A 24,882-nucleotide genomic window follows, 5' to 3' on the forward strand; every position below is an offset into this window, starting at 1 on the left:
CTACTACCCAAGGCCCCAGTGATTTTTGTGGCCTCCTCACTGACACTACATTTATGGAGTCTGGATCAGTCCCCTGTTGGCCTCTCAGCCATCAGTATGGGATTCAAGAGCTGTCTTTGTGGGTTTCACCAGCCCAGTCTTTACCCCTTTGCTCCTCACTCTTCCCTCTCTGTCACTAGGTTCCAGGAGTTCAGTTCAGTGTTTAACTGTAGGTATCTGTCTCTGCTTCCATCAGTCACTGGATGAATGTTCTAGGATGGCATATAAGGTAGTCATCAAACTTATCATCAAGGAGAGGCTATTAATGTAGTCTCTCCACTATTGCTTAGTTTGCCGGTTGGTGTTATCCTTGTAGATCTCTGGAAATCTCACTAGTGTCAGCTCTCTCCTCAAGCCTATAATGACTCTATCTATTATGGTATCTCTCATCCTGCTCTCCTCTATTCTTATCTCAACTCAACCTTCCTGCTGCCTCATGCCTTATTCTCCCCTCCTTTTATCTCCCTCTCTTTTTTCTGATTCCCTCTTCCCTCCCCCCATGTTCCCAATCTGCTCAGGAGATCTTGCCTCATTCCACTTCTCTGGGGTATCATGCATCTCTCTTGGGAACCTCTGTTTCCCAGACTCACTGGCCCTGGGATTGTAGGCTGATACTTTCCTGATCCATGTCTAAAATCCATATATGAGTGAGTACATACCATGTTTGTCTTTTTGTGACTGGGTTACCTCACTCAGGATGGTTTCTTCTAGTACCTTCCATTTGCCTACAAATTTCAAGATTCTATTTTTTTCCTGCTGAGAGTACTCCATTGTGTAAATGTACCACATTTTCTCTATCTACTCTTCATTTGTGGGGCATCTATGTTGCTTCCAGGATCAAGCTATTACATATAATGCTGCTATGAACATAGTGTAACAGACATCCTTGTTGTGTGAATGGACATCTTTTGGGTATATGCCTAAGAGTGGAATTGCTGGGTCTTGTGGTAGACTGAGTCCCATTCTCCTGAGGAATCTCCATACTGATTTCCACAGTGGCTCCATGAATTAGCACTCCCACTAGCTGTGGAGGAGTGTTCCCTTTTCTCCACATCCTCTCCAGCACAAACTGTCATTGGTGTTTTTGATTTTAGCCATTCTGACAGCCATTGATGTTTTTCATTTTAGCCATTCATTATACATTCAACAAAAGTTTTCCCTCTGACCTCTCCTCCTGTCCCCCATCACTTCCCCCATGCCACCCCCAAGCATCCCTCCTAACAAGTAAGGGCTCCCATGGGGAGTTTACAAAGTCTGGGCAGGACCAAGGCCCTCCTTCTCTGCATTAAGGTTGAGCATGGCATCCTTGTTGTAATTTTAAAAGTTGCACTGGAGAGAATGACGCCATGAGCCATGCGTCTTAAGGGAAAGGGAATGGTAAAACGGAGGATGGGAGACCTCTGAGGACAGGAGCAACAGAAGATAAAAGAGGCAGAGAGAGAGAGAGAGAGAGAGAGAGAGATAGAGAGAGAGAGAGAGAGAGAGAGAGAGAGAGAGAGAGAGAGAGAGATGGGAGGATCTGGGCATGGTCCTTTTAAAAGGGGATGTAGTGAATGTGCATAGTTGGTGCTCTCAGTGGCTGCAGCTGAGGACATATCCTGTCAGAACCCCAAGAGCAGGCCAATACAGATGTCTGAATACAATAATCCTCTCATTGGAAATGGGATCCAATAAGCTAGCTCATGCATCAGGGATAGATCCTGGTCCTACTGCCAGGGGCCCCTCAGAGATTCCAAGCTTCAACTGTCTCCCACATATGGAGGACCTAATTTGGTACCATGGAAGTGAGGAACCAAGTTATAATCTACAAAATAATGCAGACACACAGCAGAATTAAAGAATTAATTATCCAACATGTACTTGATAATGTTAGTGTTCCATCTGCCTTTTGTGTTCCTAAGCAATGCTTACTTTGGTTTTTTGTTTCTTTGGTTGGTTGGTTTTGTGTGTGTGTGTCATTGTTGCTGTTGTGACTTTTGTTTTGTTTCTGAGACAGTGGTGTTACCAGCACTCTTCCCCGCCAGCCTGGTCCCACAACTGTGTCAGCCCCAAAGGAACACTCAGATGCTATATTAATTATGAAGCTGTTGGCGGGACACTTGGGATTCTTATTGGCTAGGTCTGTTTTAATTATTAACCCATTTCTATTAATCTAAGTATTTCCAAAGACTGCTCTCTGCCTACACCTCCCAGAATCCTCCTCATCTCCTAGACCTGCCTATCTTGCTGCCCTATTGGTCACAGTGTTTCATTCATCAACCAATAAGATAAACATATTTACAGGATGACATCTACCACCATCTCCCCTTTTCTGTCTAAATAAAAAGAAAGGTTTTAACTTTAACATAGTCAAATTATACATAGCAAAGCAGTTATCAAGTAAGAACTATAGTTACAATATTTAGTCCTTTAACATTTAGCAAGATTTAAAGAAAATATTCTATCATCTATCTTATCTCTGTGAGTCTAAGGTCTTATATGTAACATATCTTTTGTCATAACTAATGAAATCATAACCATAACTATCTGTCTTCAATTCCATCAAAGACCACACAAGGATAGTACACAAACTCCAGAATTGACAGAGACATATCACTAACTGGACAGTCACCCAAAGTTCTTCTGTAAAGTTGGGGCATCCATCTTTGGCCCATAGGCCATAGTGTGTCTGGCAGACTTCCAATCAAAGCAAGAAATTTGAAACTGCCAACCTGTTTTGGCAGTTTGTCTGTCATTTTTTCTGTCTTGCAGAATGTCTGACAAACTCTTCCATGAAGCAGGAACCCTCCAGTAATGTCCCATCTTGCTTCAGCAGATGGGTGCTGCATGTCCTGTTCCAGGCAAGAGTGGTTTCTTAAGCAAATGGCGATTCTTGCCTTGCCAAAGACAAACTCTGTAATAAGTTCCTTTGATGCCCATCTTTCTCTCTGCCATAATTGGTGTTGCCAAGAGCAGTTGTGTCTCACTGTCATGAAAACCCTAAACCATTTTAAATGCCATATTCTATAGGCCTTTGAAAGGTTTGAAGAATACCTATCCAATTGAATATATCTCTGTATATATAGAAAACCTAACTAACCTAACTATAAGTTTTGACTATTATAGGTGACTCTATATAATCTGTACTTACTTATACATTGCATTTTTAAATGAGCTATATAAGCACAGTACCTAAACAAGAGGAGAAATATACATATCACAAAATCTTAAATTTGTATCAATAAATGAAAATCCATTCCAATACAAAGCATTCATTTCTATATCATAATCTGCCTTTTTCCTTTTAAAGGGAGATTGGTTGTGATCATTAACCATTTGTAACCAACCCCATTTAAATGAAAGCCAACATTTTTAAACTACATTTGGGAATGTGGGCATTGTTCTTTCCAAACTACTTCCTGATGCTAGGGGGCATTGTCAGTACCGTGGGATCATGAGAAAACAAACCTGGCTAAGCCTTGGCTATAGTAGTCTGAAGCTACTTCACTACAGGTGCCTTGGAAGCTGAATCACTTGGGCCATTGCTTCAGGGGGTCTGGCTTCATCAAGCCATATTGAAGGAATATGGAAGGAATCCACAGATTTTCACTTTCTGTGGAAACAAAAAAAAAAAAAGAAACTCTTTTCCCAAGTAACCTGTCCTTATACTTAAATTTCGAAGTTGAAGCATTTTTAAAACATATAAGTTGTATTAATCTAGCAGCATTTATAATCAAATGTATTTTAGTAGTTGTAGTTCTTTCCTCAGCAATCAAAAACTGTAAAGATAACACAATAACATACAGAATCCAGACTCTCTATGTACTTTCCATCTTTATGTGGCCTATTTTCTTACTATATTTCTTTTACTTTTATTTTATTAATTTTTTGAGACGCAGTTTCTCTATGTACTTATGCCTGTCCTGGAATTCATTTTGGACAGAAGTCTGCTTGCCTGTGCCTCCCTCAGAAAATCCTACTGGCATGCACCACCACAACAGGCTACTCTATTCCTTTTTTAATCACTATCCTTTTTCTTTTCTCTCCCAAACCTATGTATATTTAAAAACACACTGTAAATCCTTTAGAGGTTCTGATTTTTCCCTCTGAATCTGTCTTTACTGTATACCTTTATCTTTTTCTGGCCACAAGTCTTAATCTGCTAAATAGCTTGGCGAAAGAGCCAAGTGGCAGTTGTTTGCTGCCTTGCTGAGTCAGAAAACCACTCTTAAAGGAGCCATGCACAAGCCTTTGCTTGTCTCGGAGAACGCTTGGCAAGCAGAGCTCATCCAACAAAATGCTGCTACCAGGAAGCTGTGGTTGCTTTTATTGTTTGTTTTAAAATCCCTTTTTAATTTTTTATCAGGTTCTACATGGAAGGTCTTATGCTCCACGTTGCTGGTGCCATTTTGTTATAAGCATTCTTTCCCGCCAGCCTGGCCCCACAACCCCATCAGCCTCAAATGACCACTCAGACACTATATTAATTATGAAACTGTTGACAGGTGACTTGGGTTTCTTATTGGCTAGCTCTGTCTTAATTACTAACCTATTTCTATTAAGCTAAGTATTTACACATGGTCTTATCTTACCATAGAAAAGGTCCAGGAACCTGTTACTCCTCTGGTGTCTTACATGGTGACTGCTCTCTGCCTAAAGCTCTCAAAATCCTTATCTCCTAGACCCGCCTATCTTGCTGCCCTATTGGCCACAGTGTTTTATTCATCAAACAATTAAGATAAACATATTTACAGAATGACTTCTCCCATCACAGCTTTTCTCTGTGTAGCAGCCCCGGTTGTCCTGTAACTAGTTCTATATGCCAGGCTGCAGACTCTGGTTTTATCTGAAATTCCCCTTAGATTAAAGAAATTAGATAAACTCACAGCATAAATGTATGATATGGCTGAAAGAAACAGTCACTGTCTCATCAAATTATTAAAATTTCTAACAATGGATTTTATACTCGAGGCCAGACTTTCCCTTTCTGCCTTCAAATAACAGCATTAAAATAAGCAAAATGAACAATACAGGGCTGGGCATGTAGTTTAGTGGTGAGATACCTGTGTAACATGCAGGAGACCTTGGATTCAACCTAAGCACAAGGAACAAAACAAATAAACAGAAACAAGACCTGAAAGCTTCATTTTCAATGAAATAGAGGAAGAGACTGTGGTGACAGAGCCTAAGTGAATCTTAGGGGTATCTCGAGTTTCTGTTATGCTCTTCTAGTCAAGCAGGACCTGTGATTTACCTTGATGAAGAGGTTCAATAAGACGGGTAAAACGCCTGCCATGCAAGTCTGATGACTTGAGTTCCACCCCTACCTATGGGTAGAAGGCAGGAACATATTGCACAGAGTACTGACCTGCATACATGCCCAGTGATGTACATGCACTCACTTATCACACACACACACACACACACACACACACACACACACACACACACTAGCAACAGCAAAAATAGCAATAATAATAATAATAAATAAAATGCCTTTTAAACATATAAAACAATAAAAGCATGTTGGTGGGATGCCTCTCCTTTGCCTAAATTATGCTATGTAAGTAAAACTCCATGTGGCATAGATGAATCAGAAGTTACACTGAGGAAACTCACATGCAAAGGCTCTACATGGCTCCTGAGACCTAGGAGCAGCCCAGAGACTGCAGCCAACAACACAAAGCCAGGACTCCTTGGTGTGGGTAATCCTGGCATTTGGGAGGCTGAAAAAGAAGGACCATAAATTCAAGCCCAGCCTGGACTACATGGTGAGACCACATCTAAAGCTAGAAGCCAGAACTCTCAAATTTGCAGCTCCCCAGAAATGAAGATCTTCCCCTTCTGGCCTCCAGGTAAGAATGCAGTGCAGCTGAACCCTGCACCGCATCATCCCCCAGCAAAGGAGCAGCTGCATTTTTGAGTCACAGAATCCAGATCAGAAATGTGGGCTACTTAAATCCACAGAGTTCATGATCATTTGTAAGCTGCCAATAGAAAGGCGTTCCTCCTCAGATGACGACGTTTATGAAAGGAAAATTGAACAAGTAACACAGTGACAAAAGAAGATGTAAGTTGGAAGGGCCAATGGGAGACCTCAGAATGTGACAACAAAAACATATTCCTTTGTGGAAAGCTCAAACTCGGTATGCAGAACTTAAAGCGTGCAGGTGTGAGGGACAACATATCACACCTAAATTCTGCTGAGAGTTCACAGTACGTGAGTACAGCATTTGGTTTGAGATAAAGAAGTGGGTAACTATGTTAAATAAAGAAGTGGGTTGCTGGGTGGTGGTGGCACACGCCTTTAATCCCAGCACTCAGGAGGCAGAGGCAGGCGGATCTCTGTGAGTTCGAGGCCGGGCTGGACCGACAGCCTCCAAAACAATTCAGAGAAACCCTGTCTCGTAAAAACAAAAAACAAACAAACAAACAAAAGAAGTGGGTAACTGTGTTAACTGTGAATTAAGGAGCAGCTGATATAAGTAATAGGAAAAACCAAACTAATAATCACATAATGGTCTGGCCATTTGTTCTCTAAATAAAAGCATTTGACAAACATCTTCATCATTTGTCATAACAAATAACTGTAACACATCTATGAGGGCTTTTTTACTTGTAGAGTAGCCTCACAAGCTGCAGGCTTCTGCTGGCTTGGAATCTTAGTGTTAATGTGCACATTTTGCAGATCTGTGCAAGCAGGAGTATTTCCATGCACTGATAAGATTGTAGAGATATTGAGAGAGGTAGATAATAAAGCTATATCTCTAGAGTATAAAATGGAAATAAACGGGTAGCCTTTGCTTCCCTGGGAGGTGTCCCAAATGTTAATGTAAGAGACTGACTGAGAATGGAGGCCAAACCCTCAAAGGTGACACAAGCCACCTGGAGGGCAAACGGCTCCACTCTGATCAGAACTGGTTGTAGAGACACACTGAAGGACAAGTTAGATCCCCACTGTTGGAAGATGAGCAAAATTCCAAATGTTGATGTTGGCAGTGAGGTCTCTAAAACGCTTGCTGGTGCCTGCCTTCTTGTGTAGTCAGTTACGAAGGAGCCTCCATGTGACATGCAAATAAAGACCTCTGGCAGCCATCCAAGCCCAGGTGCAAGCTCAGCTCTGCTTCAAGTAGCAGAGAAAATAAGACGAGAGAAGGAGCAGAAAAGTAGAAAACATGGAATTAGCCGGGGAAGTAAAAAGAAGAGGGAAGGATGGAGGATGAATAGAAAGGACGGAAGGAGAAACTGCAAGGAGGAAGCCAGTCATCCCTTACCTTACCAATATCAGAACACTGTGTGCTCACTGAACAAGAGCGCTGACATGCCGCTGTGGTCCTACCCCACCCCGTTCATGCTCATATATGCTGCCTTTAGAAGCAGAAACATACCAAGCAGTCAAGCAGTGTTTCCTCTCCCTTCCCAGAATGTAGACACAGGATGTGTGGATTTCAGCTACTCTCCCCACTGTTATATCTTTACCATTTAAACCCATGATTAGCACGTGAGGTTGACCAAGTAACTTAATGAATAATAAATGAATAACCATCTTTTAAACAAGAGATTGAGGCAAAAGTAGGCCTAGTACTTACCCAGGTTACCTGGTAAGTTACTAAATATTCCCATACACTGAGAGAAACAATCAAATCAGATCATCATTTGCACTTAAATTTGAACCTTGTTCTTGGCTTGGCCCAAGTGTTGTAGTTTTAAAAAGCACACACAAGAGAAAGACCCATTTGACAGAGCCTGGCTGGAAGGTTTCTGTTTATTTTTTAAATGGGGGAAAGTGAATGGGAAAGGAGGATGGGAGAAGGGAGACCGGCCTCTGGAGACAGGAGTGGAAGAAGAGAGGAGAGAGGCAGAGAGAGACAGAGAAAGATAGGAGGCGGGCCGGGCCCTGTTAAAAAAAGAATGTAATGAATAAGCACAGGAGGTGCTCTTAGTGACTTCAGCTAAGATGCCCTGTCAGAACCCCAAGAGCAGGCCAGTACAGATAGATGCCTGAAGACTAACACCAAGTACACACACACACACACACACACATACACACACACACACACACACACAATGTGTGTTAAGATATATTTTATTTTTTATTTATGCGTCTACAGATGTTTGTGCAGTAGAGAAAAATACGTAAAATACTCTGGATATGGAGTTATAGGCAACTGTGAAGCACCCACTGTGGGTGCTGGGAATTGAACTCGGGTCCTCTATAAGAGCAGCAAATGCTCTTACTGACTGTACCATCTCTCCCACCACCTTTATGTATGTTTGTATGTTTGGGGTTTCTTGTCTTTGTCTCTGGGTCACTATTCTTATGTTGTCTTATCCTCTCCTGTCAGCAGTGGCCTTAACCTGCTGTTGCCTGATTGCTACGCATGCTTGTATATAATAGATTGGATATAGGAAGTTAATCTAATCAGCAGGTAGAAATAATAATTAGTTTAATTATATTGTTATAATTATGGATAGAAATTGATTGCAGATGCGACTTTTAAGTATTTGTACAATGAGGGAAATTTTAAAACTAGGTAAAGTATTGGATTGATGGTCTCAGAAACAAGAGTCCATCCAGTGTTGAGGAGTGTGCCCTCACAAAGTGTGAGGATGCTGATGTACTGTAATGGAACTATATTTCTATTTCCCTTTTGCCTAACATTTTTTAATATAAAGCAAATTAAGTTATGAGGAAATTAAAGGATCATTTCTACATTATAGTTGTTGTTACTGGGGATATTAATTGAAGCCTTGGGTAGTGATCAGTACTTGTTCCTGGCATACAAATGGACTTTGGGTGCCCATCCCACAATGAGGGATGCTCTCTCAGCCTGGACACATGGGGGAGGGCCTAGGCCCTGTCCTTGATGAAATGACAGACTCTAGAGATCCCCCATGGAGGGCCTGACCCTCCCTGGGGAGCTGAGTGGGATTTGGGTGGGGGGCTGGAAGGGTTGTTGGTGTGGGGGGGAGGAGGGGAAAGAGAGGGAGCTGGGATTGACATGAGAAGCAAGCTTGTTTCTAATTTAAATAAAAAAGATTTTTAAAAATTTAAAAAAATTAAATGAAGCCTAGATCTTCTGAATGATGAGGCAGTTCAGGTTGAATGAGGCCAAATGAGCAGGGTTCTCTCATGCTCTCAACATGACTTTCACAGTCTGAAGTCAGACACTTTCACGATTAACTCTGAACCACACTTCCGACTCAGATCACTAAGTCAGAATCACAGGGCAGAAACGTTACTAAGCCAGTGTGAAACAAACAAATAAATAAAAATGCACCATTGTTCTCTCTGTGTGCCCTCTTTCTGGGTCCCTATGCTTGGGCCTTTTTTGTTTGGCGTTTCCTCAAGTAAATTTATGTTATCATGTATCTTTATGCCTTAACTTGTCTATGATGACTCATATTTAAGAAAAAAACAAAAACCCAGCACAACAGGAATAATCTGTAAAATTGCCCTTAACTTCCAACACATCGCATCGCATCGCATCAGAGAAGCTTGTGTGGTCCTCAAGCATAACTTCAGTTGTCACACAACTCTCTAACCAGTAATTCCGTTTCACTAGAGATTCAGATTACATGCATGAAAGAATCCAAATCATTAAGGGTAAAATTGAAATCTATCTTTCAACAAAATTCATGTGTATATATTTATAACATACAGCACGTTTAGCACAAGGCATTATGAAAAGAAAACACAAGGCCTCTACATAAAGAGTACCAGAATATAAGAACAAATGTCCCCCATGGAATCTTAATGCATCTCTTGGTGTAGGCCAATGAAAATGCTGCCTAAGAGGCTGATAGATGCTTTCTTTTAGGGCTGGAGGGATGGCTAGTAGATAGGAGTGTGAGTTCCTCTTTCCGAAGACCAGAGTTCAGTTCCCAGTACCCATGTTAGATGATTTATGCCCACCTGTGACCCCAGTTCCAGGGGTCTAATTCACACTTCTGGTCCCCACAGGCACCTGTACTTGTACAGGAGACAATGATTATAAATGAGTTTGGAGGTTTCTTTCCTGCTTTCAACATTTGTGGTCCCAAAGTAGATGGAGATTCTTCTGCTTTGGGGCAGTGTGTGAGACAGTCAGTGTGCCCATCCTGTCTGGTTCTTGAGTACAGGAGAGTTCTGAGTCATTGGAAGGGTGTGTCCCAGGCTCACTTGCAGACACTTGAAAAGAAGCTGTGGGTAGAGGTAGCCACAAGTAAAGGCAGAGCACCAGCCTCTCCTGCCCAGGACTCAGGAGGAACATACCTCACCAGCAAGCAAAGCCAAAACCACACTGGGAAACAGCTTGCCTCTCAGATTCCTATTTCCCAATGTCTTCTTTGAGTGAAGGGTAGGAAGAATGTCATTCCGTACATGTTGCCAAAATACTGCCCCATATATTCTCTATTAGTAAATTGCTATACGGGGCTGGAGTTGTGGCTCAGCCATTAAGAGCAGTTACTGGTCCCCAATTTCAAGTCCTTTACCAGCATGTGATCGCTGCAGCCCAACCACATTATGAATTTTTCCACATGGCCCTCATCTGGAAAGTTGTGCCTCAAAAACTGCATCCTGGCCGGGCGCTGGTGACACATGCTTTTAATTCCAGCACTCAAGAGGCAGAGGCATGCGGATTTCTGTGAGTTCGAGGCCAGCCTGGTCAACAGAGAGAGTGCCAGAATAGGCTCCAAAGCAATACAGAGAAACCCTGTCTTGAAAAACAAAAACAAACAAACAAAAAACAAAAACAGTATCCTGGACCCAGTAGGTACTGATGATGCCAACAACTTGACAACAACCTGTTTTCTAGAATATTCCCTACGATACAGCAAAGGTGCTGTGGAGTGTTTTGATTTTCTCGCTGGCCTGAAATTCAATGTTTCAGGTTGCAGTATTATCTATCACCTTCGATTCTTTACTCTCTACCCACAGCAAAGACAGGAAACCAGTTTAGCCTCACTTTATCACATTCCTTATCAAGAAGCTTTATTTTACACACTCAATGCATGCTTATTTTTATCTGGCAAGTTTCAAAAGCAATTTAATTGTCAAATCAAAGTAGTTTAAACACTGAAAAATAAAATTCAATTGCTCTTTAGACAGTTAACTGCATCCCTATAAATGTGAGAAAAATAGTCTGTACATTTACATAAAAACCGGGTGGGGGGAGAATGAAAGCATTAAAAAAAGCAAACTTTTTCTTAACACTAAAGTAGCACAATTTTCACCTTATACATGTGAGAAAAGAATAACATTATATGATGCTGTGAACAAAAAAAAATGACAATTTCAAAAGTCTACAAGAAAATGACTCTCAGGGTGAAATGAAAACATGAGAAATGTGAAATCAAATGAGAATCTTAGACCTTAGCATGGCTAGAAAAGAGTTTAAGGGTTATCTGGAGGAGGCTCTCTGTTTGGCCCAGAAGTCCTGGCCAATCCAAAGAGTCACCACGCATAACCCAGGCTGGCCTCAAGCTTCTCACATAGCTACGGAGAACCGTGAACTTCCTTGATCCCTGCTGCACCTCAGAACCTACTCTCCTGATTTCGTATCCCACATAAGAAGAGGTCTTAAAAATGTCTTGCCTGTGGTTTAAGAGCAAGAAGAAAAGGCAAGGTGAGGCCTAACAAAACACAAAGAGCTTGGAATGCCAACTTCGCTGCTGTTCACAGGCCTGCCGGCTTCACTTCCTGGCCTTCCAACCTGGTCTGCTTGCTAGTCTCTCAACACCAAAATGCTCCATCGCTTGTCCTCCCTAAATGACAATTTGCTTGTCTTTCTTCCATGGATCCTAAATTCCTGTTTCTTCTGTCATGATAATTTCCCCTAACAACGCAAACCGATAAAAACTTAATTCACAGGGAAGGATGATGGAGTCTCTGGAAGATCTGCTGCCTAGGTGGATCTGCCAGAGTTCTTTACAGTAGCTTTGGCAGACAGGAAAGGCAACTGACTGGCCCCAGACCTGCTCCCCAGCAGGGTGTGAGCCGGTGCTGTAAAGACAGCTGCAATTCTGGCTGGAGTGAGGGTGAGAGCCTGTGAGTCTGTGGTTCTGAGGATAGCCACACTTTCTCCCCACTGTCTGCATCCCTTGGCCTTTGCCTCCCAGCAGCACAAAGCCTGGAACTTAAAGGGCAAGGCCATTTGGCTCTGCATCAAAAGCAAGAGTGGTGGCATCTGCCTGTAATTCTAGTATACAGGGGCTGGGGCAGGAGAACTGTGAGTTTGAGGCCAGCCTGGGGTATGTAGAGATACCCTCTCCACTCCCCCCCCCAAAAAGTAAAGGAAGAGAAAGAGGAAGAGAGAAAAAAGTAGAAGAAAAAGAAAAGGGTGATGGGGGATATCACATCAGCAAAGATCAGCACAAGTTTCCAAGACAATCATGTCATTTCTGCAAACTCCCTGCCAGAAAGCTGGGTGTCCAAGCAGAGCGTGCAGTAGAAAGATAGAAAGATGGGTCCTATAGTTGGCTTCTAATATTTGGATGTACAAATCTTAACATATCCAGTGAATGACTCCGTTCTTCCACGATCATGGCTCTTTCTTTCCCACTAATGCTAGAATACATATATTTCTAAAGTTAAACAAATGACACAAGCAGGCATGAGCTGAGACATTCGGACACCACACACCCGCAGTAACCAGGAAAGAAGACTGCCCCTTTAAAGCCCCGGTTTCCTGTTACAAGATAAGTCACACCCAGCCTTAATTTTAATCATCGCCATTTTCTTCTTTGTTTACACTGTGTTTTAAACACTGCTCTGGTGCCTGATTTTGTAGAAATACACACTGGCTTCAGGCTGTGCTGAAATATCAAAATTGTCGCAGAATAGGCTAGCTTGCTAAATTTTGTCTCCAAAGTCCAATAAAGTGTTTGACAGTGAAACTGGGGACAGGCAGGTCCTAGATCTTCAGCGTTGCGAAAATTTTAATGTAATCCAGTATTAATTATTTCTGTCCTGAGGCATTCCTCAAGTCGTGTTACTTAACGTCTTGTTTGTTTCTTAAACCATCCCTAGGAGTGTGTGGTGAGCTGATATTGATACAACTTAGCTGATTTTAGATTAATATTTGACCCAATTCATTTGTTTGGAAAATATCTGCAGGGCAGGGCAGGGCAGGTCTTTTACAGACCTTAGCTAACTCCAGGACTACAGCATATGCAGCCCTGCTTGCTCTCTATTTTAATACTTGTAATTTTGGAAAAATGGTCAGCAGCAAACCACTTTAACAATACAAATCAGTAAGGGGAAGACTGCAAAATGTAGAAAGTTCATTAATGTATGCATACACTCCTTGACTCATGACATGATTGTGTCACAGGAACACTCAGTGAAGATACATGCAGGGCACACAGCTAGGGTCATGACCCTGTGACAGACTGTGACCTGCAGCCCACTGCCCCTGCCCGGCATTGCAGGAATGTTTCACACAGCACATGGCCAGCCTGGAAAGGATCAGAATTCCATAAGTGGTTTCTCCTGAATATGTGTCAATTTTGTACTAGACAAGTCAGAGTATCACAAGCCAACATAACTCAAGGACAGTTTGTGTGAGTGGTGAGTCAGTTGTACAGTGTCATTGTTTCAAACTTCTGGAATAACTGCTAAGGTCATGTCTGATTGTAACCCAGTGGTGTTATCTCTTTGTGCATGTTTCTGCCAATGTAAGAAATTTGGGTTCCAGGCTGTTTAAAAAGTCGAGTCCCTCTTCTTCCTGCTTTTCACTGCAGCAGCCTACAGAACCTGCCGGAGACCCCCTGCCTTCGTAGTTATAGGTGAGGACATAGTCTTGGGAAGGGGTGTGGTCTTCGTTCTGATTACACGCGTGCAATTTCTGTAAAGTCCAAAAAAGAGGATTGTATTATTTCTTTAAACAACTTCAATATATGAACAGAAAATTTATTTTATTTACCTTTAATTTTTAACCAGTGTGTCCTCTAATGGAGTCCTATACACAAAAAATGCACATGATTGGTCTATATTACAGCCATGTCATAAATCAGTATAGTTGCATTTTAATAATCCATAAAAACAAAAAAGAGGTCTAACAAATGTTATATCTAAGTACATCTAAGTCATCCCAAAATACGTATTCCTGAATGTTATGTCTGTAGTGTAGATCAGTTCTCAAAATGGAGACAATATGGCAAGTGGTTTGAATTTGTATGTGGGTATCACATGGCACTAGTTTCATGTAACTTTAGTGACTTGTGTGACTCTAAGTTGCATTCTCCTCCAATATCACTTGGTTATTTTGGAAACAAATGATGGAAATACAGTGCACGGCATGCTTCTTATGCCCATCAGTGTACAATGAATGTAAACTAACCCTTTATTGTGTGCAATGACGAAGTACAGTAAGAAAATTCCTCCACTTCAAAGTAGCCAAAAGCCAGAGATGTATGACCAGAAAACCTCTGAAATTAAATCCTCAGCTTAACTCGGACTGTAGAAACTATGCTTCCCTTGTGAAGCAGTGAAGACTTTGGCCACCTCTGCCCTCAGTGCTGTGTCCCGCTGGCCTGTCTTCCTCCCACTACTGACCTACTTGTGTAGTCCTCCACTAACCCTCTGCTCAAGGCCAGCTGCTGCCCTTACCTCCTATTACTGCTCAAGGCCAGCTGCTGCCCTTACCTCCTATTACTGCTCAAGGCCAGCTGCTGCCCTTACCCTCCTGTTACTGGTTAGGGCACTGCACTCCCCTTACCAGTTAGGGCACTGCACTCCATTACCATTTAAAGCACTGAACTCTAGTTATCAGTTAGGACACTTCAGAGAGTTCTCTCTATCACAGAACTAAAGGTGACTGTTACAGTGTTTGCTACAAAAGCAACGGTGCTCTCTGAAGCAGACCTGGAATCAGTGCCAGCAAGAATGTTGAAACAGGATCTCCTACCCTGGCCCCACATACAAATCACATGTGAAATTATGTACACACACACACACACACACACACACACACCAATGGAATCAGAATCTTCAAGAATGAAGCAAAGGCATTAGTACAGCTAAAAGCCTTCCAACAACATTGATGTAAACACATACTTCCTCATTTAACCCTTTCTTTCACAGAATTTTTCTCTCTGGACTCTAGATAAGATTCTTTATATTTGCAGAGCATGCTTTATGTATTAAAAATAATTGATATGATAATGTGTTGGATGTTTCAAAATCACTGAGAATAAATTTCAAATGTCCTCAAACACTGGGTTTTTTTTTAACCATTCTGCATTGCATACCTACACGACCACTCACCACACCCTGTAAATATGTGAGTTAATAACTAGTCCATTTAGAATAAAGTAAGTAAAAAATTAATGTGTAGCCTAAGTGAAGTATGTTGATCATCAACCTAAAGCTGCATTTAGATGTTTTCATAGCAAAATACAAGTTTGATTTGGGAAATATATATCTGTTACAGACTAGAATTTGTCTTTACATTCTTCTTATCAAAGGGGTTTATAAGATAGATATACACCTAAAAATGAATCTTTGGGGGCAGATATTAGAAGTCTCTAGTTCTCATAAGATTCTAGAAAATGTGACAGAGGGATCAAAATGTTTAAAAATTAAATGTGACAAAACCAAAGCATCTTTTAAATGACCAGAACTAACAAAAGAAGGCACATAAAGCACCACCGTGGCAAAGCAGTTTCTGGACATTAATCATCAGTGTTCTATTGTTCTCTACTTCAGAGTGAAATATCTAGGGACACTCACTTCACCAAGTCGGGGCTGAGTGAAGCTGTGCCACTCTGAGTAGGTGTATCTACAATTGTCAGTCTCCATGTGTCCTCCTCTGCAGGAATCCAGGGTGTGGTGATGCCCAGTAACACGGCAGGAGTCTAAGGTCTGGTGTCCTTTCATCATCTCAATTGTCTCCTGCCCACCATTTCTGATTGTGCCACAGAAGCCTTGGCTGGAGTTGTTGGCAGTCTGTGTGGTGAATCCATTGGCCGAGCACTGCATTATAATAAAACAAGACAGCAGTTGGGAGCAATGAAAGTCACACATTGCATAAAGCAGCTGTAATCATTACTGTTGTAGCAAATTACCAACATAAATGACTAAGTTTGAAATAATAAGAGTGAAAAAAATAAAACCGAAAGGTAGACTTCTTTTATGAATACCACTCTATAAGCTCTGGAACACTGGTAGACCAAAGACGACTTACAATTTACAAGATCCCAACTGTTTACACATAGCAAGCGACTCCTAAATAATTACCCGGATGAATTTTAAAGCTAGAGGAATAATTATTCAAAAAAGAAATTACTTACCACCCTGTCATCCCCAGGTGCTTCGGTGTTTGATATAATTAAGTTTTGCTGTGCTAAATCTTCAGGAAAATGTTTTCCTTTCCGGGCAGTAACAACTCCACATACTAAAGTTAGCAGTACAGCTAAGTAAATATAATCAAAAGAAAAACATTTTATAAAGAACATACTTAATTAACCATACATACAAAAGCAACCATCCTTTACTGTTTATGCCTTGGGCCACAAGAGGACAATAAGAATATTAACTGTACCTCTGTCAAATTATCGTGGGTTTGCTAAGTTCACGGGCACAATTTGAAATGTGCAATAATCACACGTAAAGTGTTTAGAGTCATGAGTTCAACTGTAGATCTTAAAGTCTCAAACATTTATTTAAGTCAAACATTAAAAATATTTACTGATTCCCAAAAGATCAGTTTGCCAATTGGAAAGTACAAACAACAACAACAAAAACCCAGACTCCAATAAACATAATTAAACACATTTGTATCTTACTTAGATTTTTCTGCTACATCATAATAATAGGAGATTTAAGATAATGTGATCACTAAACCAACAGTGATAGCAGAGATTTACAGTGGTCCAGAAGACTCGCTGGCATGCTGGCAAACCGTGGCTACTATTCCAGCTACCACATGTTTTTGTATAACAAGACCTAAGATGTTAAGCCTTTAAGTTGCTAAAAGGAAAAAAAAAGATAGCAATAATTCATGATACTAAAATTACAGGAAGCTGAGCATATTAGTACTTGCCTTTAATACAAGAATTTGAGAGACAGAGGAAGGAAGATCTTTGTGAGTTTGAGGTCAGCCTGATCTACACAGTGAGTTCCAGGGCAGCCAGATTGATACAGTGCGACCATGTCTCAAAAAGCAAAACAAAAAAAAAATGGAAACAGAAAAATTACAGGAAATTCAAAGTTTGGCATTCAGATTTGAGGTGCTGAGGGAACACAGATATGCCTTTCACTCACATATTCTTCTCAGAGGTGGCCTTTCTGTTATATGTCACAGATTTCAGCAAGCCAAAATGGTTCTGAGATATATACACCATCTGTCCCTTGAAGGATGATGTGTCTCCCCTCCTGTCTACATGCTACCTTCTGGCTGTGCTTCTCCATCCTCTTCCCCTCATCCACTCCTGCCTAGACACAGGAGTCTCCAACAAGCCATTGTGTTACTATTACTGAAAAGCCAGCAAATAAACAACATCTAGACTGGGTTATTCCTAGACCATTGTTTGACTTCTCCAGACATAAACTCACCATACAGCCTTTGACTTGACTTTTGCCTCCAACTGAAAGCTTCTCCCTGTGTGTGCCAACACAGCTAACTCCCAAAATCATATCATGTAGGCAAGACCTTGTGATCTACCATCTTGAAACATGTGGCCACCAGGCCCGATGACCTCACACATTCACAGCAGCATGACTGAGTCTACTTACTGTACTCCAACTTTTCCTTTTGGTGACTTTTTTTGGTTGTATTTTGTGGTTTGTTTGTTGTTTTTGTCTGTTTTGCTCTCCAATGAATCCTACTTAGTAAATTGTCTGAGTTTAATAGGTGTTCAAGATATACTCATTTTGTTGGGTTGATAAAAAGTAATAAATATATGTTAGAAATTTAGAATGCTCTAATCTGAGAATTTCATATGAGTTAACTCAATGGGACCCAAAAGAGTAGGTTACTACCATTGTCTCTACAAATAAGGAAAGGGAAGCAGAATTGAGGAAACTAAAGACTTTTTAACAATTCTGTCTGAGTGTGGAACCTGTCCCAGAAAGGATCGTGTTCCCTCAAATAGTGACCAGTCAAGCACAACTCATGTATTCAGAGGCAACTTGTAAAGGAACTCATACTTGGTAGATGCTTGTCTATGTTTACTTCCCAATATCCTTTTGGATAATCAGATCTTTTATTTTGCATTTTAACTTCAAGTGAGTGAAAGTACTTACAAAATAGCAGTGCGATGCCCAACAAGATGGCAAGGATGGCCCACTTCCCCAAGGTGATGCCTGCACTCCTGGACCTGGCCGCACACTGGCTCGGATGAGTACAATCACACAGGTTAACTCTCAAGGTTTTGGTTGCAGATTGGCCTGCTCTGTCTTTTACAGTAACAGGAATACTGTATTCTTGAACTTCAGCATTTTTCCAATAGGATAGGCGGGCGGCTGTATCTTTAAGAAAATACAAAGACTTTATTTTGATTGATTTCAGGTGAAGAGTTGTACACATGCATGTGCTCACATATAGAGATCTTGTAAGAACCCCAGGTATCATTTCCCAGGAAATGACTACCTTGCTTTTTGAGACAGGGTCTCGAATTGCCTACCACTTGCAGATTAAGTTAGGCTGGCTGGCCACCAACTCCAGGGATCCCCCTGTCTCCTCCCCACCACTAGGACTATGATTACAAACAGGTACTACCCTACCTTGATTTTTCATGTGGGTTCTAGGGACTGAACTCTTGTCTTCATGCTTATATTACAAGCACTTTATTGACTGAACTCTCTCTAGCCCAATGTTATTTTTAATGACTAATTATTCTTTCCTTAGAATCCATTGCACCACTATTATTGTAAAATATCCACCTGTCACCTTAAAAAATGTAAAGAGGGCTGCCTTGATGCCTTCTACCCTTTCGGGAATTAATATTACCTTAGACATGTTTCTCCTTGGAAGTCTATAAAAGAAAGCCTTAAAGAATAAATTGGGGTCCAGGTAAGCAATGCATACGTGCATTCCTAACATCTGAAACTCGGGAGGCTGAAAAATGACAATGAATTTGAGACTAGCTTGAGCTACATAGTGAGATTCTACTTCAAAAGGCCAAAATAATAATAATGATAAATAACAATAATAATTTGATATTGAAATGACCTAGTAGAGTTCCAGAAGTATCTAATTTCCCCTGATTGATAGAGAATAAGAATGCTAGGTTAGTTCTTAATGTAGAGATCAATTTTTTCCTTAATTGCAGCTCATATGCTCTTTAAGAATCTATATGTGAAGATACATAGGGCACATTCTCCATTTTCATGCTCTAAGCCATTCACCTTCTGCTGTCTGCCCATTAGCCCTCTGGCAAAGTCAATGTTTCAGAGAGCACAGTGCTTCCTATGTGACTAATGCCTTGTATGTGGAAATAATCTCCCTATCAGAGCAAATTATACTTCTTCTCGTTTTAAGGCCATAGCCATATACATCACAATACTTTGTTTTTATCAACTATGGTAGTCAACTTCCCACAATTGTCTTGGCAGCTTATTTGAATAATGATATTGGCAGTTAACCAAAGCTTTATAGATGTTCAGTGTCAATTATAACATCCTTGAGTTTTTATAATAGAAAAAAATGGTGTCATGTCAGCAAAACATATAATCCAGAGAGCACCTGGAATTTGTAGAGCTTAAATGTCTATTAGAGATTTAAGGATTTGGCTACATCTTGTATCTGAAAACTTGCTAGAGGACTGTGAATAGTTCTTGGATTATAACGGAACCTCAGCATTACTGGTGTCGAAGGAAAGATTGTGCAAATCACTGACCATTTCCAAGACCACTGGCCAAGCCAAAGCCATGTCATATATCACAGTAGTTCAACAAACTTAGATTTTCCTTGTCAATCAACTCTTTCCTCTTCCAATTATCTCCTGACACTACTGTCATATATGTAAGACATACATCTGGGTGAAGAATGGCCTCTTTTCACAGTCCCAATGCATACTCCACTGTCACCCATCACACAAACAAAGGTCAGTCTCCTCCTCAGCTCGGGACATAAGACTCGTCAGTACCTAACTTCGCCCTTCCTTACACCCAAACACTCAGCATTCCTGAGAAAATCTTCTAAATCCAGATGTTACCAAATCATTCATTTCCCTATTGTGTTTTCTTCCTATATTCATGGTCTTTCGCCAAAACATTGATTAAGCAATCGCTTTTTAAGTAGTTATTAGCTGTTAGGCAGTGGGCTCAGTGCTGAAAGTGAGAATATGGGTTACAAATGCTGTGAGAAAGGACAGTTAGCAAACAGCGGTCATACAAGGTGTGTGTGTGATGCCAACAAAGGTCACAGGGCCCTCCTTATACTTCCAGGGTGAGTTCTCAGAGGTCTAGCATCTGAGCTGGGGTAGGTAGTACCTGCCTGACTGGTCCATATGCCTGTACTCAGAGTCTGCAGCTTACCTGACCAATAGAATTAATGCTGCATTTATAAGTTAGTACGAAACTAAGACACATAGAAGGTGGGGCTTTTAGGCAGAAAGGACACCATGCATAAAGCTTAGCATGAAAAAAAAGCATGGTATCAGGAGCTGGTTTAAAATGCTTACTGCTCTTCCTGAGGGTCAGAGTTCAGTTCCCAGAACATATACCAGACAGTTCACAACTTCCTGTAACTCCAGCTTCAAGGAATCTGACAATATGACATCCTCTTTTAGCTTCTATGTGCATGTACACATGCACACACACACACACACACACACACACAAGCAGTACAGAGAGAGATGCATATACATGCACACACACTTACACATGCACACATAGGCATACTCTTTGGAAAAGGCTAATTTATTATCCTAAACTTCTGCATTATACTCTGTGTAAATTAACCTCTCCAGTAGTTAATCTACTATATCAAGTCAGATGAACCATTATTTTTCTGGGATACCATTAACTTGTTTGAGTGTCCAGATCCTGTTGACTTCTGGAGAAGAGCTTGCCAAGTTGAACTGAAACGGAGGGCCGTGGACAGGGTCATCAGGATCCATAGCTGAAATGTCCATATACCCCATCTTTGGCTTGCAGATGACAAGGTAATCTTGAATTATTTCAGGTGCATTGTCATTCACATCCTCAATGTTCACTGCTAGTGTTCCTGTGCACGATTTACCCTCTGGGAATGAAAAGGGACAAGGCTGAGTGCAGTTCTCATATGCTTGTCTTAGAGTCTCCAAAGAGGAAAATAAATTCCAACTCTGTATATACATACACACAAATACATCATTTTAAGTCCAGGTCCAACACATGAGACAAACCGTGTGTTATTTATGTTTCTGGGTCTAACTTGTTTCTCTTAACGTAATTATTTCCAATTGTGTCCATTTGCTGCAAATGCCACTATTTCATTTTCTTTACATAGACATGAGATCCAGCTGTGTGTATGAACCATGCTTTCTTTATCTATTTTTCCTTGATGGCCATCTAAACAGGTATATACCCATGCATGGTACAGCTATAATCTGTATTTCCTGAAAACATTATCATTGGTTATTAGACAAATAACAAATAAAAATATGGATGAATAAAAGCGACAGATTATCTAAATGGCTTCTGTTGCTGATAATATCAGACACAAGTTTCAACATACCTTTTGCCTGAGCTATTATAAATAACAGAAACAAATTCTGAATTGCAAGCTCTCTTGCCTTGGGCTCTTGGATATTAATGAGCGGTGATGAATGGCTATAGAAATATTATTCTAATCCCAGGAAGCATTCAAACCCATAGGAAGGCTTTATTATATTACACCCAGGCTCCAAAACCAAAAATTCTAATTCAGTGAATACAAGGTAATGTCTACACATTGAAATTATTGTTATTTAAATTAAATCCACAGGTAGAGGAAATTTACTTTAAAACCAGAATTCAAGTTTAGAAGCATTTAATAATCACCTGAATGAGTTAAAACCTCCAGGTAAAGTGGAACAAAGATACCTGGAGGAGTCTGAGGAGACCATTGCATAGTATTATGGTTAGATTTGATTGTCCTTTACAACAAAGCTGGGCAAGAACTAAGCTCATGCAGATGGAATATGAAGAACTATGAGATGTGTTATTAGCCGAGCATATTGATTCATACCTATAAACCCAGCGCAGGGTAGGCTAAGGCAAGAGAATTGCCACAACTTTAAGACCAGCCTGAGTTACACAGTGGGCTTGAGGACATCTTGGGCTACAGAGTAAGACTATGTCAACAACAAAAGTATCTCTCTGAGTGTGGAATGCAAGCCTGTAATCACAGCATTTAGTATGCTGAGGCACGGAGATCATGAATAACATGTTCATCCTTGGCTGCACAGTGAACTCAAAAGCAGCTTTGACTATGTAACACCCCCTTATCAGAAAACAAACCAACCAAACAAAACCAGAAATAACTGGTATCTTCTCACCAGAGTCATCTTGCAGGACAACAAGAGAGATACTGGTCTACAAGGCAATTTTCAAGAATTATGTATAGTTACCAAAAGATTACTTATGCACAAGAATAATTACAACTTACACTAAAATACTAAATTAAACCTTTGTTACCTTGGTCTATTGCCATGACTGTGATATTATATAAATCATTTCTTGGAGCCACGACTTCTCTGTCTAGGACTTTTGATATGGTAAGCAGCCCTGAAACTTCTTCAATACTGACCCATTCTTTAGGATCCTGCAGTTTTCTATACCTGTCAATACAATGAAATTGTGTAAGTCTTTGTCATCAGAACACCTCTCAAAATAAGTTGACTGTTTCACTTATGACAACTGCGTTAGCACATGGTTGCAGAGATTTGTGTACCTTAAGCCATTGCTATTCTTGGTTTCAGGATCGTAGGCCTTATAGCCATTGATCTTGGACCCCACAGCTGAGTTTTCTTTGATGCGAACATATTGCTCACGGGGTTTGCATTCTGGACCCTCATCCTGATCCCTCACATGAACTGTAACCAAGGCCCGGTTCATGGTGGGTACTCGACTTGCAACATCTCTGATGAGTGGAACTTCGTTGGTCACTCCAATCTCTAGAGTCACTTGATGGTTTTCTTCATAATCCAGTGGCTTTAAGACAGAGGATATGCATGTCAGCTCAGTATGGAGTACATTTGGTGCTTCAAGTAGCTGGGCATTTTCCTCAGTGTGGCAAGGACTGTGTAATAAATTCATGTTCACATTGTGTTAGCAGTGATATCTCTTCCATTCTGGAGCTGTGATCCTGTGCTAACTGACCCTTTACCAAGGGCGTCCTCCCAAACCTCCACAGATGGATTTACAAAGCCATAGGAAAGAAATTCCTCAACTATTTTTTCATTATTTTAAGAAAAACTATTCCCAACCTGGAAGTATTGAAGAATTATGTCAATGTCTAATAGGCTGACATTGGGGCCATCTGGCTCTGGTATTTGACAAACCTTGTAAAATTGCATGGTAACTTCAATAAAATCAAAAAGGTGAAAATATTTTATTTACTTTCTGTCTGGCAGATACTGAAAATGTCTATTTTCTTTTTGTGGTGCTTCAGGAATCTGGTTGGTTTGTTTTTATTGTTGTTGTTTATTTTCATTTCTGTGTTATTAAAAACAGAATCTACTCTACAGCCCAGGCCAGCCTTGAAACTCACTATGTTGTCCAAGCCATCTGGCTTAAACCTGTGGTGATCCTCCCTTCTCAGCCTTGCAAGTGCTGGGATTACTGCTGTGTGTGCCCTACTCAGCTCCCAATATCTATTTTAAGTCCCCGTATACAAGACATCTAATTGAGCCATCTCTAGTCTGTCTTTTCTCAGAGCAATAACCACCTAGGATCTCATTTCTTCTTAGGAATCCACCTCAGTTATTGCAGATTCCTTCCTGAGTGATGCAGCACTACCTGGTGTTATGAAAATTATATTTGTAATGATTTAAGAATAGGGCTTTGGCAGGTTAACTCTTGAATCCCAGGCATCAGCCTGGGAATCCAGCATGGGACTGATCAAGACCCCCCCGAATCTGGGTGTCAGTGAGGAGGCCTAGGGAATCTATTGAGCCTTGGACAGCAGATCAGTACCCATCCCAAGTATACACACGGTCTCTGGACTCCCATAGAACAATGTGAGGTGCACTCTCACCCTGAACTCTTGGGGAAGGGTCTAGGCCCTGCCCTATATGAAATGACAGACTATGGACACCCCCATGGAGGGCCTCACCCTCCCTGGGGGAATGAGGGGATAACGGGGGGGGATGGGAGGAGGGCACGGGAGGAGGGGAGGGAAAGGGAGAGGGACCTCGTACTGACTTGTGAAGCAACCTTGTTTCTTATCTAAATTTAAAATGGAAAAAAAATTAATAAAAAGAAAAAGAAAAGAAAAAAAATAAACCCCCCCCCAAAAAAAAAAAGAATAGGGCTTTGGCACAGTCTATCATTTACCACATGCACTTCTGTCTATGCAGAAGACTCACAGCGATCACTGCTCACATACAACACAGCTTTAAGCAGTGAGTGTAAACTCACTGAATCATCACGCCTGTGGGCAGCAGGAATTCCCATTGTCACCCCCATTTTAAACAGTAGCAGTCTGGAGAGTATGACGAGAAATTGGTCTTCCTAAAGTCAAAGGATTTTGTTTGGGCAAGAGTTTGAAGTCAAGTGGCTTGGCCTCAGACCCTTTCCTTTTAATTCATTTTAATCTCTCTGCACCACTAAATCAATTAATTTGGTTCATCAGTCTCCAGAAATGTTTTAATTAATGCCTTAGTTATAAGTGATTTCTAGACAGAAAAGTCTAGCAAAATCCATAAAACACTATTTTCCATTCTGCTGTGAAGGAAATCACAGGACATTTT

General features: G+C 40.9%; 1 protein-coding gene across 2 annotated transcripts in view; it reads right to left on the bottom strand.

Annotated features, from left to right (window-relative positions):
- Window positions 1-10,976: 10,976 nt before the first annotated feature.
- Dsc3 (desmocollin 3) overlaps window positions 10,977-24,882 on the bottom strand; it is a 38,118-nt gene continuing 24,212 nt past the window's right edge. Inside the window, exons 10-17 of one of the 2 annotated variants that reach the window (XM_021235989.2) lie at window positions 22,863-23,122; window positions 22,607-22,749; window positions 20,967-21,191; window positions 18,248-18,472; window positions 16,294-16,415; window positions 15,734-15,976; window positions 13,926-13,961; window positions 13,715-13,847 (exon numbers count right to left, since the gene is read on the bottom strand). In XM_021235989.2, coding sequence (XP_021091648.2) covers window positions 13,935-13,961; window positions 15,734-15,976; window positions 16,294-16,415; window positions 18,248-18,472; window positions 20,967-21,191; window positions 22,607-22,749; window positions 22,863-23,122 — 1,245 coding nt within the window. In that variant the 3' untranslated portion in view covers window positions 13,715-13,847; window positions 13,926-13,934. Of the gene's footprint in view, window positions 13,848-13,925; window positions 13,962-15,733; window positions 15,977-16,293; window positions 16,416-18,247; window positions 18,473-20,966; window positions 21,192-22,606; window positions 22,750-22,862; window positions 23,123-24,882 lie in introns of both variants that reach the window. The other variant, XM_040757870.1, reaches the window with a different exon arrangement.

Source organism: Mesocricetus auratus, unplaced genomic scaffold, assembly GCF_017639785.1.
Source record: "Mesocricetus auratus isolate SY011 unplaced genomic scaffold, BCM_Maur_2.0 Super-Scaffold_100015, whole genome shotgun sequence".
NCBI lineage: Eukaryota > Metazoa > Chordata > Mammalia > Rodentia > Cricetidae > Mesocricetus > Mesocricetus auratus.